The 18,358-nt window shown below is 37.8% G+C and overlaps 1 protein-coding gene across 6 annotated transcripts in view; it reads left to right on the forward strand.

Moving 5' to 3' along the window:
• The window catches only part of cacna1eb (calcium channel, voltage-dependent, R type, alpha 1E subunit b), a 64,020-nt gene that overhangs the window by 31,616 nt on the left and 14,046 nt on the right, over positions 1–18,358 (forward strand). For 5 of the 6 annotated variants that reach the window (XM_008434230.2, XM_017310020.1, XM_008434232.2 and 2 more), the window contains 21 exons: positions 3,399–3,557; positions 5,578–5,768; positions 5,863–5,966; positions 6,054–6,169; positions 7,343–7,396; positions 7,681–7,761; positions 8,659–8,868; positions 9,029–9,141; positions 9,479–9,591; positions 10,133–10,264; positions 10,540–10,609; positions 11,020–11,137; positions 12,030–12,097; positions 12,216–12,283; positions 13,938–14,723; positions 15,283–15,545; positions 15,754–15,880; positions 15,967–16,096; positions 17,412–17,471; positions 17,585–17,691; positions 18,111–18,122. In XM_008434230.2, coding sequence (XP_008432452.1) covers positions 3,399–3,557; positions 5,578–5,768; positions 5,863–5,966; positions 6,054–6,169; positions 7,343–7,396; positions 7,681–7,761; positions 8,659–8,868; positions 9,029–9,141; positions 9,479–9,591; positions 10,133–10,264; positions 10,540–10,609; positions 11,020–11,137; positions 12,030–12,097; positions 12,216–12,283; positions 13,938–14,723; positions 15,283–15,545; positions 15,754–15,880; positions 15,967–16,096; positions 17,412–17,471; positions 17,585–17,691; positions 18,111–18,122 — 3,082 coding nt within the window. The remainder of the gene's footprint in view (positions 1–3,398; positions 3,558–5,577; positions 5,769–5,862; positions 5,967–6,053; positions 6,170–7,342; positions 7,397–7,680; positions 7,762–8,658; positions 8,869–9,028; positions 9,142–9,478; positions 9,592–10,132; positions 10,265–10,539; positions 10,610–11,019; positions 11,138–12,029; positions 12,098–12,215; positions 12,284–13,937; positions 14,724–15,282; positions 15,546–15,753; positions 15,881–15,966; positions 16,097–17,411; positions 17,472–17,584; positions 17,692–18,110; positions 18,123–18,358) is intronic. The other variant, XM_008434231.2, reaches the window with a different exon arrangement.

Below are 18,358 nucleotides of genomic sequence, written 5' to 3' on the forward strand. Positions count from 1 at the left end.
AATAATAATAATAATAATAATAATAATAATAATAATAATAATAATAATAATAATAATAATAATAATAATAATAATAATAATAATAATAAATAAAACAGAATACAATAGAACTTGCAATAAATTCAACAAATTTGTAAAAGCCTAATTTGTTTGTGTGCATCACTTCAGGTTAACCCAGCATTCCAATGACATCTATTGCTAGACTTTTATTTGTGTGAAAGACATTTTCGCTCCCATTACTCTCTWTCACATACAAAACAAAAGGAATGTTATTTTTTTCTACTACCTTTTCAGTATTATAGACCAGATAATGTTTCCCTAAAGACTAGTGTCAATCACGGCTCTGTGGAAGTTGGACTCATCAGTGGTGATGATAAAAGAATGCAGGAGGGTGGTGGACAATTTTATCACACAGATTGTAAAAAAAACTAAAACTAAAAAAAAGCTTGTGGACCAAGTGCACTTTGACCCCTTTGATAATTGAGGGTTCACAGTGGACAGGGTGGAGGAGGAGCTTGGAACTGTAGTTGGACAATAAACTGGTCTGATCAAAACAAGTAATCTATAAAAACGGGACTGAGTAATTTCTACTCTTTGAGAACGTTTGGATCGTTTAATATCTGTCAGAAGTTGCTGCGGATGTTTTTATGCATGTGTAGTGACCAGCGGCTTAATGTTTGCTTCCTAGGCCAGAGCCGCTTTAAGTCATTGCATAATGAAAAAGTCCTGCAAGACTCCAGACAGTTGACATTTAAATGTTTTAGAAATTTGCCAAAAGGCTTGTTTTGGCTTTCCAGCAAACATTTTTTCTGTGCTGGTTTGTTGAGTACTGAGCTGACCAAAAAAAAAAAAAAGACTAAAACGTCACTCATTTAAAAGCACTGACTGATCGTCCGTCTACACATAGAACAAAAAGAGATACTGGACTCTAACGTGTCAGGAAGCCTATAAAAGATATGGCAAGCAGAGRGTAGAGTTCTCTGCTAGCATATTTGAAATGCTTTCAAAAGCCTTGTTATCCAGCTTCATCACAATCTCACAGACTTCTTGTGGAGACAGCCACATTTCCATTCTTATCAATATGACTGACAATAAATGAATTACTTTTAACAGCACTAAAATACCATGATAATGTTTCTGCTATAATTTAGTAACCTGATATGTTCTGCTCAAACCATCTATATGTGTAGGTAAAAAGGTTTTTTTTTTCATTCATTCTTTTAATTTCTTTCCAAAAGTCTGTGGGGAAATTGCTTTGTGATTTCCTTGCCAGTGACTCAGCCCTGGGAAAATCCTCATGCCTTTTAATGAGCCATAGGGCCTATTTAAAGTTCAAATTTGCTTTCTTCATACTCATATTTTTCCACAAATACAAGTACATAGAGAATATAATATGTAAATGCAGCAAATAAACTGRTCAAAACATTTGTTCATTATTATTTAGTAAGTTACTATTTCATATAAAAAACCATATTGATAATTTTTTAGGCTTTTCACCTCAGTTCACCCCCAGGCTCTCTAGGGTTCACCGCACACACCTGCTGTCTGGAACAATGCCCTCACAGTTGATTGCTGTCATACAGAAAGACTATCTTCTCCAAGGCAAGAATGTATAACTATGAGTTCTAAAAATAGTTTTTAGTTCCAGTGATAGAGACACACAAAAATAGAGGGGTACTTCTTCTAAGAGTAAGAGAGAAGTTCTGCAAGTCTGAAAGCAGAGTCTTTGCCTAACACGACCTAATCCAATTAAATTTTTTATTCTGCAAGATGAGCATTCTTTTAAGATAATATCCTATTACCTTTCTTATGATACAATGGTTATATTTTATGCTTTTTAGTATTTTTGGTACAGAGTCGAAAGCCTCAGGGTTTAAGCTTGTTCTTCTTAGAAGAAAAAGTTTTTCACACTCTGAAACTGTGCATTTTCTAACCCAATAATTGAAAATAAAAAGGTAATAAATTGAGAAGCACTGAAAAAAACGAGGGAATKTGTGGTACACCTTTGTAACACAATCATATAGGCCTGTCGCGATAAACGATAAATCAATTAATCGCTCTATAAATTAAACCTATCGATCTCATTTTAATTATCGGCTTTATCGTCTCTTCCTGCCTTTTTTTCTTTCTATTGATGACACTGAATGAAAAAAGACTCAACTCCGGTGCTCTCCACTGACCCTCCCTTCTTCATTTCCTTAGTCTAATGTCCAGCGCATACTACACGAGTTGTCGGCCCATTTTCAAAACCTGAGACACATTAGCCGACAGAAATCCTGGTATAACGGTTCGGTCGGGTTCGTCGTGCCGTGTCCAACAATGGACACAAAATAATGGCTACAAGTCCAGTTAACTGATTTTAAAATCAGGCATTAATCAATGCTTTACTATAATCTACCTGTGATGCATGTGGCTAGTGTCAGCGTAAAGTCCTGACTGAATGAAAATCATTATAACCTATTTATGTCACGTTAACGAAGAACAGCTGAAAACTTACCGGGTTTATCAACTGCGGTAGCAATTTGGCTCCAACTCTTCCTCTTGTCATTTCTATATTCTTTGCACGAAATGTTGAATAAATATTAATGTTGTTTGCACATAACATCTCCGAAGTCCGCTGGACTTCGGGTTGCGCCGTGTCAGCTGTTTGGGATTCCCCTCGTAATTTCCCCTCAGAAAGCAGGAGAATCCGCGCTTTCTGATTGGCTACCTGTCACATTCAGCTTTAAGCTCCCAGTCTGGRAAAATCCCTGATTTAGATCCGAGGCCACGACGATCTACCGTAACACACAACACACTGCAGGATGATCGGTTACGAAATCACCAGCGAAAATCGTAGATCGGCCAACGATCTAAGATTGTAGTAAGGAGAAAATAGGGGCAAAAAAACCGTGTAGTGTGAACTACTGCATTAGGTAGTCGGATGTGCCCATCTTCTCTATTTAAATCTAGTTATTACTGAAGGACAATATAGTATACAGACTTTATAATCTCCACTCTTTTGGYTGAATGTAGTATTTAATTCCACTTTGACTTTATGTTGTTTAGTTTTTATTCCAAGTACGTTTTTTGTTAATGGAGACTGAGAATCCATTTTATTTTTGTTTTTGGTTGTTTTATTTATTTAGTTTATCAGTTCYAGTGTTATGTGTTCTTTTGAAAATAAAGTGTATCTATGTATGGCAGGAAATTGCATGCATTATTAATCATTTCCATTAAACGAGTGTCAAAAGGTCTTGAAACAATATTATCGTTTATCGCAATAATTTTTTAGACAATTAATCTTCCAGCAAAATTTGTTATCGTGACAGGGCTGCAATCATATTAATAATAATGCCAGGATATAGTTATTGTGTTAATTGTGATTGGTTCTTTCACTCTTTGCTCACTTATTACAGGCTTACAGATTGTGCTGAAGTCAATTATGAAGGCCATGATCCCACTGCTTCAGATCGGCCTTCTCTTGTTCTTTGCCATCCTCATGTTTGCGATCATTGGCCTGGAGTTCTACAGTGGGAAACTGCATCACACCTGCCTCCCATCGGACGACATCTTTGGTAAAACTCATACACAATGCAGATAACATCATCTTAAAATATATGAGAATAGGCGTTTGGAAACAAGAAAATAAATTTTTAAGACCTTTATTTCTGTGTGAGTTGATAGAAGCAATTTAAATGCCGTATGAGATCCATCCACTTGGGAGGGAAATTCTGAATCCTGGTTTGAGTTCCTTTTCTGACATGCTGTTTTGAAGTACACCTATTTCTCCAAACCACTAGGTAGAAACTAATACCCCCAGGGCTTGTTTTTTGGATTATTTATGACCAGCTGTGAATAATTTACAAGCAAGTATGCTAAACATGTGGTTTAGTCAATTTTCTCAAAGAGAGGGTGTGAATGTCTTTGTCTGAGGGCTTCATGGATTACAGTAGCTGCAAACTCAGAGGTATTATTAGAGTTTCTGCTGGCTGATTTAGATACCGCTTAATTAGTCAACAACTACACTGTAATCACACACCACACCATAGCATTTACTGTCTTTGCCTAGCTGGAGATGGATCGAAATTCAGAAGAAAACGAATTCACCAGTTCTGGTTGCGTCTGCTCAATTATTGAGCAGATATCTGAAAACAAACAAACAAACAAACAAAAACATTTATTTAACAAAAAGTTTACAATTTCTTGGGAAAAATTCAATAAAAATTTTTTCCCCATCTTCTGAGTTTATGAGTTATGAGTTATATAGTTCCTTGGAGAAGTATACCACTTGAAGTTTTCCACATTTTACCATGTTACTGCCCTAACCTTCAATGTATTGTGTCTCTTATGTGCTGTTTTATGTTAATCTATCACATAAAATCCCAATTATTCACAGTGAAGTCTGTGGTTCTCACGTGGCAAAAAGGTTCCAGGAGATTTAAATGTTTTTGAAAGGCACTTTATACATCTTGATAATCTTAATAAAACTGTAAATCATGCACATTTTTATTATTATTAATTACTATTTGCTTTGACTTTTTGGGAGTATATTTAACGATATGGGATGATTATAGGATTTATACATTCTGAATTCAGCATGGTAAACCTCAGTTGTTGGAAGGGTATTAAATCTACTCCACAATATTCATGGGGAAAAGACTCCAAACAAAATGGGAATTGATTATAACAAATCAGCAAAGTGATAAATTGACCCTCATAAAAATGTACTCATGGGCCCCATTGAGATAGAAAAGTGGCTCAATAATGTGTACCTGAAATGACTGACTGTAGATTACATAATGGCCCAATAGCAAGACAGTTAAAAAATTGACTCCAGCATTCGTTGTACAGGAGCAGATTTTCCCAGTATCCTTTTTGAGACCCAGTTGAGACCTACATAGAGTGCCTTACTGCCCCAGTTCAGATATAGTAATTAGTCAACCCAAATGGGTTCCATACAAGATGGCCATTGACTCACTATGTAGCAATCCAGACTGTGTCAAATCCTTGTGGGGCACACATCTTCATGTTGGCAGAAACCCATGGTCACGCTGCGTGCTGGAGTTGGAAAAACAAAACATGGCTTGAGTGGAGGTGGACAACAAAATATCGTTTGTTGGCCACTGTGTCTAGTTAGAGAAAACATCCTTTACTCAAAACTGGTCATTGTCTCTCATGGGTGTACAGTAAACAACACCACACTTTCTCATCTTGTTTGTTAGATTTTCTTTTCACCACCAACATGTGAAACAGATAGTTGGTGGATTTAAACAAGAGTGCTCTATAGTACTGTTATATCTGAAGGCATTTTTTTTTTAAATAACATCCAGTCTAATTTTACCACCTGCTTTACTGTCAGTGAACAGATTAGACATTGTTGCAAAAAACAATTGCAACATTAAAGCTAATTTAAATACAAAGGAATGTCTGGTTTGATGTTCTCGAAGTTTAGTCATTCTAACTCTGCTTTATTACTCAGTTTTATCATGCGTTTAGTCTATCAGAAAATTTAACATATCAGTGCGAGCGTTGCTGAATGTACCTTAAATGCATTGCGGTGACACATACGGAATAGCTGTGCTTTATTTCTTCTAGATAATGAGACTGTTGACTCATCAGAGTTGGCATTTGCATGCGGCGTGAGGAAATGTCCGGAAAAGTACGACTGCAACGACACCTGGATTGGGCCCAATGATGGCATTACGCAGTTTGACAACATTCTATTTGCTGTTCTCACCGTCTTCCAGTGCATCACCATGGAGGGCTGGACAGCTGTGCTTTATAATGTGAGTCCGTACACTTAGTCAGATTAAGAACCATGACTCATCAGACCCGATTACTGTTAAATCTTTAATCATTTGAACATTACTGACATTGCAGACTAATGATGCTCTGGGCACCACATGGAACTGGATGTACTTCATTCCTCTCATCATTATTGGCTCATTCTTTGTGTTGAATCTAGTGCTGGGAGTTCTGTCAGGGTGAGTGGGCTTCTTCCTGTGTTTGCAAGAAAAAAATGTCTCGGTGTCAGCATAGTGGAGTAAGACAGCTGTTTCCTGCCTCCTCAGAGAATTTGCCAAGGAAAGGGAGAGGGTGGAGAACAGGAGAGCCTTCATGAAGTTACGTCGGCAGCAACAAGTGGAGAGAGAACTGAATGGCTACCGAGCCTGGATAGACAGGGCAGGTACTAAGAAGAAGAAAAACTTTTTATCTTGCTTTTCTGCAGTACTGTGTGATAGAACTGTGACCTAATAGGTTTTCCTAAACAATAGCAAGTTTGGAAACAGTTTTGTGGACACAATTAAATTACACATCTTTGCTGGAACATTTAATTTAATGATTAGATTTCATTATGTGGCTTATAGTGGTTTATATTTACAAATGTTAACTTAGTGCTTTTTACAAGAGAAGCAGGTTCAATTAATACCCAGCTGCATAGAATCCAATTTGGTCCAATTTGAAGTCAGATCAGTTTAATTCATTCCAACACAATTCAAGCATAGAGTCAAATTCAAAACAGTCTTGGCCATGAGTATTTTCTATTGAAAGAAAAAAAYCCAAAGTTAATGGCAGTGGTAGCTTCGTCAATTACTCAATCAGTGGTAGAGTCGAGTGTAACTTTCATTAGGACAAATAACAAGATTGCTAATGGACCCAATAGCTCAATGACCCCACCCAGGAAAAGACACATTGGTAAACATAGAATAACTGGGCTAGCTGTACCTTTTTATAGAAAAGACATGGACAGAAATATGAAGAAATGGCCGCAGCAGCTTTGTTGGTCATATCAAGGAAAGCGGCACATTCAAACACAGAAGGTTTAAAGACTTTGGGTTTAAACCTCACCGAAGCTGCGTGAACTACCCAAGCCCTGGCATGTTTTGGAAAGTGACTCCTCTACCAGGGTTTGAGATCTTCATCAGAGTCGCAGAGTTGAGAAGCACAAACACGCAGTGCTGTAATGGCATTCTACATTGCTTGTCTCCCACGCAAGCAGAGGGTGAGAAAAAGGTGATACTGACTCACCGACTTAAATTTGTGTGCATGTACGTATGTGCACGCGCATCTCACTATTTACATGCCCGAGTGTGTGCGCGATGTAGACGCTGTGCATAGTTATGTGTGCACAAATGTGGGAGAGAGTGGGAAGAAGGAGAAAAGAGAGACAGAATACAAGAGAGATCGAGAAATCAGTCTTCAGAGAAGGTCAACCCGGCCTCTTAAGGTAGAGCTTACATCAGTTCCTGTAAATGTTTGTAGACATGCTAAACTATTTATCCCTGAAAACTGTAAAACTCCTCTTCACATGGTTTGAATTGTTGCTTTGTATGTAACATCCAGCTTTATTGCGTTACAGAGGAAGTCATGCTTGCAGAGGAGAATAAAAATTCAGGCAGATCCCCATTAGATGGTAAGTTTCTATGTTGTTGGAGAAGTTTTCTTTTTTACTTTTCACTTGTCAATGTCTTGTTTTATTCAATGAATTTTAAATTTGATTTAACTTTAAAAAAACGAATTAGAGAATTGTTAGTGTTTGTAACAATTCCAACTCAATGATTGTATTTTCAATTGGCCTCAGAATTCTGGTTATCATGTCATTGCCACTGATTTATTACTTGTTGTGGTGCTAACATCGTAATAAAATTGTCACAAAAAGTTCATTTCTTCCATTTTGTGTTAAATTTTTTTCTTCAGTGCTAAAACGAGCAAGTAAAAAAACAGGTGCACGGAGAGGCGCACCAGGAAGTGACAAGTACACAGACATGTCCACTGCCAGTAAGTCGAGGATATTACTCATTTCTTTTAAACTTGCAGTAGAAATTTTTTGGACAACTGAATGACCGGCAGTTCAAATAACCTGGAAGACCTGTAAAATCTTAATCTAGGTAACATGTTGGCTTGACTGACTTTCACTAATAAAATTTATTCAGAATGTAATATGAACAGTGTCTACATTATATGGCAATAAAGAACTATTGACAGCAAAGCTTCAAAACTTATACAGTAGTCTAATCTGCTGTTGCCTCATTCTTTACCTGCTTAGAAACAGCATATTGCACATTTACTGGTGCCCTGTGTAAAAAGTATATAGGATATCATATCAGTGTATATCGTATTAGAAAAATCTCACAAAATTTTTTTTTTAGGAAATACATCCTTAAGTTTAAGTAAATTTTTTAGTTTGAAATTAAAGTGTAAAATAAGTTAATTATTTTATTTATTTATTTTTTATTCAGAAAATAAATATGGTGGCATATTTATCAAAAGCCCACAAAGAAGAGTATCAAAAGTATCTTGGGGCTCTTTATTAGCAACCTGAGTTCACGTTTTACGGGGCTGCAAATATGACACAAAGGTCCATTTCTATTAGTCATTCTTCAAATTGAGACAGAAAAGAAAGCATGCCACTCAAGTCATTATTAACAAGCTTTATCTTGCCACCACAGACTGCGAACAGAGTGGAAAGGGACTGAAAAAAAAAATCCTAAGATAACACTCTGGCAACGGGTGGGATTTATTTTGTACTAAGATTGCACTAAACCAATTTGAAACATTTTCACCAGGGGTGTCTCTAATTGTGGAGGATCCTTTTCTTCATATTTTATTTTTTTTAATTAAGGCATGAAACCTTTTTATATTGCTCATCGATGTTCCTATTTTTCCTACCTCTAGGCATGTCAAGATCAAGAATGAACTTTCGCAGCGGCCGTCGTGGCCCAGCTGCCTACCTGCGACGTAAAGAGCGCATGCTGCGCATTTCCATCCGYCGCATGGTGAAGACAGACACATTCTATTTGATGGTCCTCAGTCTGGTGGCTCTCAACACCATCTGCGTGGCCATCGTGCACCATGACCAGCCTGACTGGCTGACCATCATCCTCTGTGTGTTTCAATCATGAACAGCTGACAGGGTTTTTCTTTTTAACTAACACCTTGAAGAGAAAAATTTAGGTCACGTTTAACGATGGAGCCGTTTGTGATTTTATGGTGCCTCGTTTGAGCTTTTTGACATGACTGGTTCTGGTTCTCTTCATATCTGCAGACTATGCAGAGTTTGTGTTCCTGGGGCTGTTTCTGGCTGAGATGTTTTTGAAAATGTACGGTCTGGGTTTCCGGCTCTACTTCCATTCGTCTTTCAACTGCTTCGACTGTGGGGTGAGATCCTTCGTCTTTTATTCTGACTCCATGTGACTTTAGAAAAACAAAAACAGAATAATAACTTTTTGCTTCAGAGACGTTAATGTTTCGATTTCATGCTCCACAATAAAGTCTTTGATATATCACTTAGAATAAACAATTATTCTTTTAGACTATAATTAAACAGCATCTCAAACTAATAAAGCCCCACCTACAAACTCATTGCTTGCTTTTTGCCTGAGCTAGTAAGACTTGAACATATCCCTCCTATATCTACATTTTTCTTAACAACAGTCAAGATTAAAGTCATGGAGCATAATTTACTTTCCTTCTTCATGTGTAACATGTTTTGCAGGTCATTATCGGCAGCATCTTTGAGGTGGTGTGGGGCTTTTTTAGGCCCGGCATGTCGTTTGGCATCAGTGTACTGAGAGCGCTGAGACTTCTGAGAATATTCAAGATCACCAAGTGAGTTTGTCAGCCTTCAAAAACAACAAAAATGAAGTGAGAAAACATGTCACTGTGAAGGTCAGAAAGTTTTAGTCAGATAGAGTTATAATTTTTTCAGGCCTTTATGAAATGTAAGCCTTGAAAAATACCATAACATAATGACTTCATTTTTTTAGCTTACCTAATAGCACAGAGATGCTCATGTGACTTAATTTTGCACCTATATGATATCTAAATTTAATTCATCTATATATTATGTTAAAAGCTTCACAGCAGTTTTTTTTAGTTTTTTGGCTACTTTATTTAAATTCCTGTTTCCAATATTAGTGGCAGTATAATTGCKATTATAGTAGGCCAGTTTCAGTGGCAGAAGTCTTTTGCATAATTGTAGATAAAAAAAGAGAAAATAATCTGTCTGCATTTCAGACTTTTTAAGGTCMAAAATTAGAACTGTGGGATTTAAAACCTTTAGTGGCTTTAAGACCTTGTAAGATCTTGTAGAAATTCTGATTTCAGGGAARTTGATGTGTCAMTTTTTTTAATTTTTTTATTTTTGCAGGTACTGGGCTTCTCTCAGGAACCTGGTTGTTTCCTTGATGAGCTCCATGAAGTCCATTATCAGCCTGCTTTTTCTTCTCTTTCTCTTCACTGTGGTGTTTGCACTGCTCGGGATGCAGCTTTTTGGAGGGAGGTATGAACTGACTTCCTTTTATTGTGAGTTCCTGTGAAACCAGTTTCCATTTTTCACTTTGCTTCTGAACAAGTTGTCGTTCTGAAACAGTATTTACTGGGTTGAAAATGGAACAGCAGTTTCCTCAATGGCCTCTAAGAGGAAAGAAGGAGAGGAAGCATTATGTCTGGATGAAAATAACTCTCTGCAACCTCTTCCTTCTCTTTTTTTTTCTTCCTCCTGTTCTTCCTCCTTGGTCATATCTGACCCTGCCTCTCTATCTGCTTTTCCTCTAGGTTCATCTTTGAAGATTACACTCCCACCAACTTTGACACGTTTCCAGCTGCCATCATGACAGTGTTTCAGGTTTGGCTCCCACAGATCCCCCCATCCTGCCTGCTCTCCATGACACATTGCACCCTGGGATATTTCTCACCCCAGGCGCAGATTAAACAACTCTGCTCAATCGCTYTCCGCCCCCTGCCTCCGCGATCGTCCCACACATCCAAGCACACATATGCGCACATGAATATCAGACAAGGGAAACGTGAACAAGTCCACATCAGATCTGCTTCAAACCAACTGCACTGTGAAAGAGTGTTTTGATCAGCACACATAGTAATTATTAGCTCGTCACCCTTTTTAATACCGTATTGTTATCGGAAAGGGGGGATTCGTCTGCGGCTTGGAGTATTTTTAAGCCAACGTTGGCTTTAATCAGGCCTGAGCTGTGTAATTATTTCTGCTATATGTTCCGCACCTTTAATTACCTGCAGATTCTGACTGGTGAGGACTGGAACGAGGTGATGTATAATGGGATCCGCTCGCAAGGAGGCGTTCAGTACGGCATGTGGTCATCCATCTACTTCATAGTGCTCACTCTGTTCGGTAACTGTATCCTTGTTGACCTCAGAAGTGGCCAGAGAGCTGTGATGTAACCGGGACCCTTGTGCACCATCACTTTTGAAAGTATTCAGATAAAAGTGGCAATAATGGATTCTTGAAAAATTCAATTATAAGAGATGCTTGACAGTGTAAAAATAGAAAAGCATTAACAGTGAAATGAACTAAAATAGTCCCTGTTAACCATGTTGGGGAAATAAGTTGTTATAGTTTTAGTCAGAAGTTTATATTCAGTCATCACAGTTATTTATTGATAGTTAACTTCTAAGAAATAACTATCTTCCCTATCTTCAAAGAATAAAAAAATAATAATAAATAAAGATTTGTGCATTTTTTTATTCTGACCACCAATTTTCAATTATGGGTTTGACTTATTCTGTGGCATGAAAAAGCACTCTGCGATTTATATTTTCTTGAAAACAATAGATGTGGTACAATAAATGCAAACAAAAACAGTTAGGACAAAACTTTGTAGGCTCATGTTAGCTTGTTTAAAACAAGCTAACTTGTTTTCCAGTCTGAGGTATAATTGAAGCTGCATATTGTTTTTCTGTTGTGGCTATGTCCACCAGTCACCTGAAAATGTACAGTTTTTACTGTGAATGTCATTAAATAATGTGGATAAGAAAATCCTGAAATTATTTGCATTTACTTTTAAATGACTCTGACTCTCTAGCAAACTATTTTCATGTTGCTCTCATATAGCTAATAAAGACGTTGAATTCCATCTGGACATTTAAGAACTTGTTGACTTGGAAATCAAATAAAAGCTGTATATCCTGATATATCCTGTGTCAAATTTAAAATCATAGTATTTTTTTTTAAACGGAAGAGATGGTGAATCTTTGCTAGCCATACTAATCCTTAACAACCTTTATGACAGACACACTACTTAATGTCTTCTTGGCTATCGCTGTGGATAATTTGGCAAATGCGCAGGAACTAACCAAGGTTTGCATTTTTTTATATATTAATATTGTGCGAAGTTGTACAAAGGATTTATTTTCATGTATTTCTGTGTTTAAAACTTTAAATGTCAAATTGTTGCTTATGACATTTGCATCTCCAGGATGAAGAAGAGGAAGAGGAGTTCTTCAATCAGAGATATGCAAGAGGAAGAGATGGCTTGATATCAGAGTAAGTTATTGGTTTACATCTTACATCAGTCTTTTTAAAATAAGACGGAATTCATTCATATTTTAGCGTATGACCAAAACACATCACAACTCATAGGTCCATCTAATCAATGGGATTTCCTTATTAATGCAGGCTTCCAATTGCTAAATGCAATGTCATAAATTATGAACATTTCAAAACAACAGATTTACTAATAATGGTATTTGATGATGCATCCTGCGTTTAACCTTTGTTTTTTTTCTTTGATTTGTTATCTAAATGATAAAAATACTGCTAAAGGAGACAAGATAAACTGCTGTCTTCATGTAATAACATTGCCGTATTGATGTGTTTTTTTTCCAACAATATTAAAAATATTGATATTTTACTTTTGGACATATGGACATAACAGCTTTAAAAAAGCACAGATCTTTCGTACTCTGTGACTGTTTTAGCTTTGAATATGTACGTATCATTTGTGTGTAACATATATAAGTGTAAGCCATTTATGTGTTGCAACCACTAATATGCTTATCAATGTGAGTTTTTCTGGTTCCATCTTGTTGTCTTGTTATATTCTTGTTATGTGGCACTGAACAAAATTACTTGATTTATAATGTTTCTCAACTCGGCAATTTTTGAGCTCCTATTTTGATGCGGACACAAGTATGTCTTAATAAAATTTAAATATCACAGAAAAAAAATATATATATATATTTCAGTTATTCAATACAAAGTTAATATTGTGTACTGATCCATTACTCAGAGTGGTATATTTTTATTATTTTTGTTGGTGGTGATGATTATGATGATGGTGATAATTGCTAGCTGCAGATGAAAACTGAAAACTCAGCTTCTCCAAAAAATTAGATTCATAAGACCAACAGCAAAAGGATGCTACAATACAGAAATATCATCTTAAATGACTTTCAGATACAGCAGATTATATGCACTCAGTAATTGCTTGTTACTCCATCAGAGCAACATGGCATGGAACCAAAATAAACATACGTTTTGAAGCTATCCTAATTTGCTGGAAGGGACCTGTGTTTACGGTTAGAAAAATCTTTACAACATTTAATGTTCTCCAGATGACCTCTTCCATTTCTGCTTCCCATGTTCTCGTTTTGTTCTGTGCCACATCAGAAGTTCAGTGTACGTTGTAAACCACTAATGTCTTGTTTTCAAATGACCACTCATCGGACAACAAAAGAATCAGAACACCAGTAAGTATAACTGAATGCATCCCTGTCACACAGACCTTTCTTTAAGTTCCCTAATCGATTCCTGAGATTATTTTGTAGATGTTACACAATGTTTGCACTTTAATCCCACGCATTTTCTTTTTTGTCGTTGTGGGTTTTGTTCTCCTTTTTTTCCAACCTCTGATCTGTCCCTTCCTTCCAGGTATTATTGTTCATTTTTTGGATGTTTTTTCGCACATTGTTCCATGGGAATATTTTCTGTTAAGATTTAGCAGACATTATTAATTTATAGAGACAGTTTTCCCTTTTTTTTGTGCAATTTTTATTTAATTTTTTTCCCAACATTTTCTGATTAAATAGCTGGTTTGCCAAATGGATCTTTGTATGTTTGTTTCTTGTCACTAAATCTGTCTGTATGGAACAGGTTACTGCCCCCATATTTAGGTGTGTTTTGTGTTGTGATGTTTTAGTGGCAGAAGAAGGCCCTACCTATACAGAAAACGTGCAATCCATAGAGGGCGGCCCAATTTCCCAGAGGAACCTGACTGTGCAGCGGGGGCTCCAGATGAGCAGCCCCTTAACGGCACCAGGCCCTTTGCTAACCGCCGGGAGAGGAGAAGAAAAGTTAACATGTCCGTGTGGGAGCAGAGAGCCAACCAGCTACGCAAACGTCGTCAAATAGCAAGCAGAGAGGAGCTGTTTGGCAATCCCACAGAGGACAACAATGAGACTCCCACCATTCCCAAACATGTCCCCGCCATCTCCTCAGAGACCAGCCCGGCTCACCTGCCCGAGTCTCCCATGTYAGTGAAGATGCCCCTACCTGAGCCCCCGATGTCTGTCTCTATTCCAATGCCGGAGCCTCCAGCTGCTGAGCCTCTCGTCAATTTGAGCGAGGAGAAAACAGCAGGAGCAAACCACCGGACCGCCGGCGGTGGGAGGCACCGCATGGCCCGGAAGTTCAGGTCCAGTCAGGGGCCAGAAGAAGGAGCCCGGCACAGGCGCCACCGTCACCGAGAAGCCCGGGTTGAAGCCAAGAGTCTGGACTGCACACAGACCCCACGTGAAGTTCTACATATCAGACGGTCGCTTAGTCAAGAGAGGAAGACCATTGATGAGAGAGAGGAGAAGGAAGACAGAGAAGAGAGTGAGAGAGCTGAAGGAGAGGGAGGACAACAGAACAATGCACAGATGGAGGAAGATGATGGAACATGCATTGTCAATCCATACGCAGAAGTCGGTGAAGAGTGCAGAAGGTAGGGAAGTTCCTGTGAAATATTCCTTTACTTTTTTATTCAAAGTTTTATTCTTCCACAAAGTTATTGCTACTTCTCTGCTAAAATTGCTTTGTTTTAGCCATGTTTATTGACATTTATTCAGCTGCATAAAAAAAAATCTCACTTTGAAAAACAATTCTTCTCATCAAATCATCAGACCCATCGTTTTTTGCTATTTGGTTGGCATGTAGTCTTCTCATATAACATGACATAAAGCTCTTTAACTCTTCTTGTTTGCACAGTCTAAAAAGTGACATCAGAATTGTCCAAAGTTAAATCAACATCTCTGTTATCTTTTTCTGTACTCATTATTGTTCATTCCAACTGATGCAACTGCTAGACCCCAGCTTATTTTACTTTAATCTGTTGTTTAAAGTGCAAAATTCACCCTTGATCAAGAGGAACAAAAACAAAGAAAGCATGAACTTCTAGTTCATTTACTTAAACTTTTAAAAAGTTCCTTTATGATAAAATATTGTGGTATTTTTTTATTTTTTGCCTTTTTATGTTTTGAAATATTTTTTCTACGATGAAATAGAGATGCGGTACCCAGCAGCGACATTCCTGACCCTCCGCAGTGCACCAGGTCAAAGCAGGGAGAGGGTGGCTGCAGGAATCAGTACGAATTCCTGAGCCAGAACATGTCAACGGACCCTGCTTTAGAGGGAAAAGAGTACACCGTGAGTACCATCGAGGCGGAGAAACGCAAGATATCCATCAAGCGTGATAAGTCCAACCCGGAGGGAAGCGTGGCCATTGAAATGTCTTCACAGCCCCTTCTGGAGCTCACTCCTGGCACAGGTAGACCTGTGTTTCCTTTCCCCCTGCAGTCATACTGCATTAAACATGGCATCATAAAAATAGTACCACCAGGTGTAGGTGTTTCTGAATTCTAAATTTAGTAGCTACTAGTCTTTTTTTGGTTAATATTTTTTGTCTTAGCTGTCCATAAAAAAAAAAAAACTCACTTCCACCTCTTGGTCTTCTCTCACATTGTGGGTTATTTTAGAGAACAGCAAAGAGTTGGAGGCGTACCAGTCTGATGAGAAAGAGGAGGAAACAGAGGATGAGGAACCGCCGATGCCTCCTAAAGCCGTAGCGCCTGACAGCATGTTCATCTTCAAAGCCTCCAACCCGTAAAATACCACAAATATCCTTTAAATCGTTCATCTTGAATTTTTGCATGCATCCAGTCAGCATCCTGCCTCTTGTTGCTCCACAGCATTAGGAGGATCTGTCACTATGTGGTCAATCTTCGCTACTTTGAAATGACCATCCTCCTCGTGATTGTGGCGAGTAGCATCGCGTTGGCAGCGGAGGACCCCGTGTGCACAAGCTCAGACAGAAACAAGGTATGTGAACTGTTGATGGCTGTTACTAATTTTGGGTTTATTCTGGTTAATTAAAAATGTGTGTAAACATAAATATATGTGACTGGAATAAAATAAATGGATAGATGAAGGTGTTCAGATTCAGTTAGTTCATAATTCCGTGATCAAAGCTCATAATATTCACACTGGCTGCCCAAACATTGTGGAATAGCTTACCTCTCACACCATTCATCTATTTTTATCTGGCCTGTGATTGATTATGTATGACACCCTAAATAAWTATTTGAAATTCTATTTACCTCTTTATGATTGTGGATGGTATTGTGAAGCAATTCAGCCAACTGAAGTTGTTTAAAAATATTCTATATAATTAAACTTGACGCTAAAGTACTTTTTATATTACTTTCCTAATATCAAAAGAAAACGTATTTGAACTGTAGAATATGAATAAAGTCTAAGAAACTTTATTCTTTCCATTGTATCATGGACAACCTGAAGATATTGTTAGAACACCCTTAAATGATGATTGCAACCTCGCGCTTTCTTGTAGTAAATTACCGAAGATGACATTTTAGCTCAGTGCGACTGTCAGGTTGGATCTGTAGTTGACATAACACAGTCAGCAACAATGTGTCATGACACATTTGGCTTTCACGCACATGCAAGGTGAGAATCAGCAGCTCTGCCTGGCGAATCGCTGTGCAGTTTGTTTTTCACAACTTTTCCCTTTTCACGGTGTCATGGAAAGTGTCCAGAGTAAGCACACATTCGTCTTCTTTATACGTCCGGATAGAGCAGTGCTCCAAATCCATTGTGAATTCATGAGAATTTTCTCAGCAATAGTAGAAAGACATTTTGATGCACTGAGTTTGGCGTACGGTTTAAAACCAGTTTGTTGCTCTGATGCTGATTTTTCCTCTTATAAATTGGTCTCATGAGTCACGCAGCTTAATGGTAGCGTTGCTCTACATTACTGCTGCACTTTAGGTAATCAGTGTGGTTGTTATTAAGCCAAACAACTGATATTTTGTGATTTGTTTTGGTGAATATTGTATGAGTGAGGTGATTCAACAGACTCAGATCCTGACAGAACTAAAAATATCAGTATTTTTTGTATATGTGTCTATAATTGTATCTGCTTAGTTGATTCAGGCTGATTTTGATAGCATTCCCCAATGAGCTGGTCCGTCCTGGTGAGTCTTGTCCTGAGGTATTTTGGTTTGGTCACCACTCTTAAGTACTGGGTAACAAGTGTGTAGTACCTGGTGAATAAGTCTAAAGTAGATTTGATCTACTATGGAGAAGTTTGGTTAAATGCCTTTTTCAAACCGTACAGGTGCTGCGATATTTTGATTACGTCTTCACTGGAGTGTTCACCTTTGAAATGATCATAAAGGTAGGTGACTGAGGCAATTTTCCCATTCCCATTTCAATTTTATACTTAAGACATTTTGCAACATGTTTTGTTGTAAAACATTTTTTCTGCATGCATATATTTTTGGCCTCCAGATGATAGACCAGGGTCTCATTCTGCATGATGGCTCCTATTTCCGAGACATGTGGAACCTCCTGGACTTCATTGTAGTGGTGGGAGCTCTGATCGCCTTTGCTCTAACGTGAGTCACAATGCAATTCAGCCTTTTCCTATGACTAATGACTGACTCACCGCAGCTCATAAGTTTGAGAGCATGCAGTACTTACTTTTATAAGCGTCCTTTCCTGAAGTCACAAGCTGCACGTACCGAGACACCTGCGAGCTTTTGGAGTGTGTAACTCAGTTTTAAGTTTCACTGCAGGACTTTAAGAGGAGAAGATGGATTTTGGTGTAACTTTTTTTTCTGTTTTCTTTCATGGCTTGCATGTGACAGATAATTCACAAACTAATTAACTAACCCCCCGTTGTGCAATTTGTTGAAGTTTTACTGTATGTTAATTTCTCTGTTGTTAATATGGATGTGATGTAACCTTTTTTTTATCCCTGAATTTTTTTTTTCTCTGTTGTTCCTGTGGATTTTATGACTGTTGGGGCAACCAGGAATGTGATGGGGTAAAATTTTTTACATGTGAACATCTCCCATAAATCTTTTACATATTTCTCTCGTTTCCATGCATCCTGATCTTTGCTTTCTCTTTAGTTTTGTGATTTTCTTACTATATTATATTTTACACGTCACTCAAAGAGTCAGGCATTTATTAGGAGTATAAAATGTGAATAAGTACAGACAGACAGACAGACAGACAGACAGACAGACAGACAGACAGACAGACAGACAGACAGACAGA

The sequence above is a fragment of the Poecilia reticulata genome, linkage group LG17, assembly GCF_000633615.1.
Source record: "Poecilia reticulata strain Guanapo linkage group LG17, Guppy_female_1.0+MT, whole genome shotgun sequence".
NCBI lineage: Eukaryota > Metazoa > Chordata > Actinopteri > Cyprinodontiformes > Poeciliidae > Poecilia > Poecilia reticulata.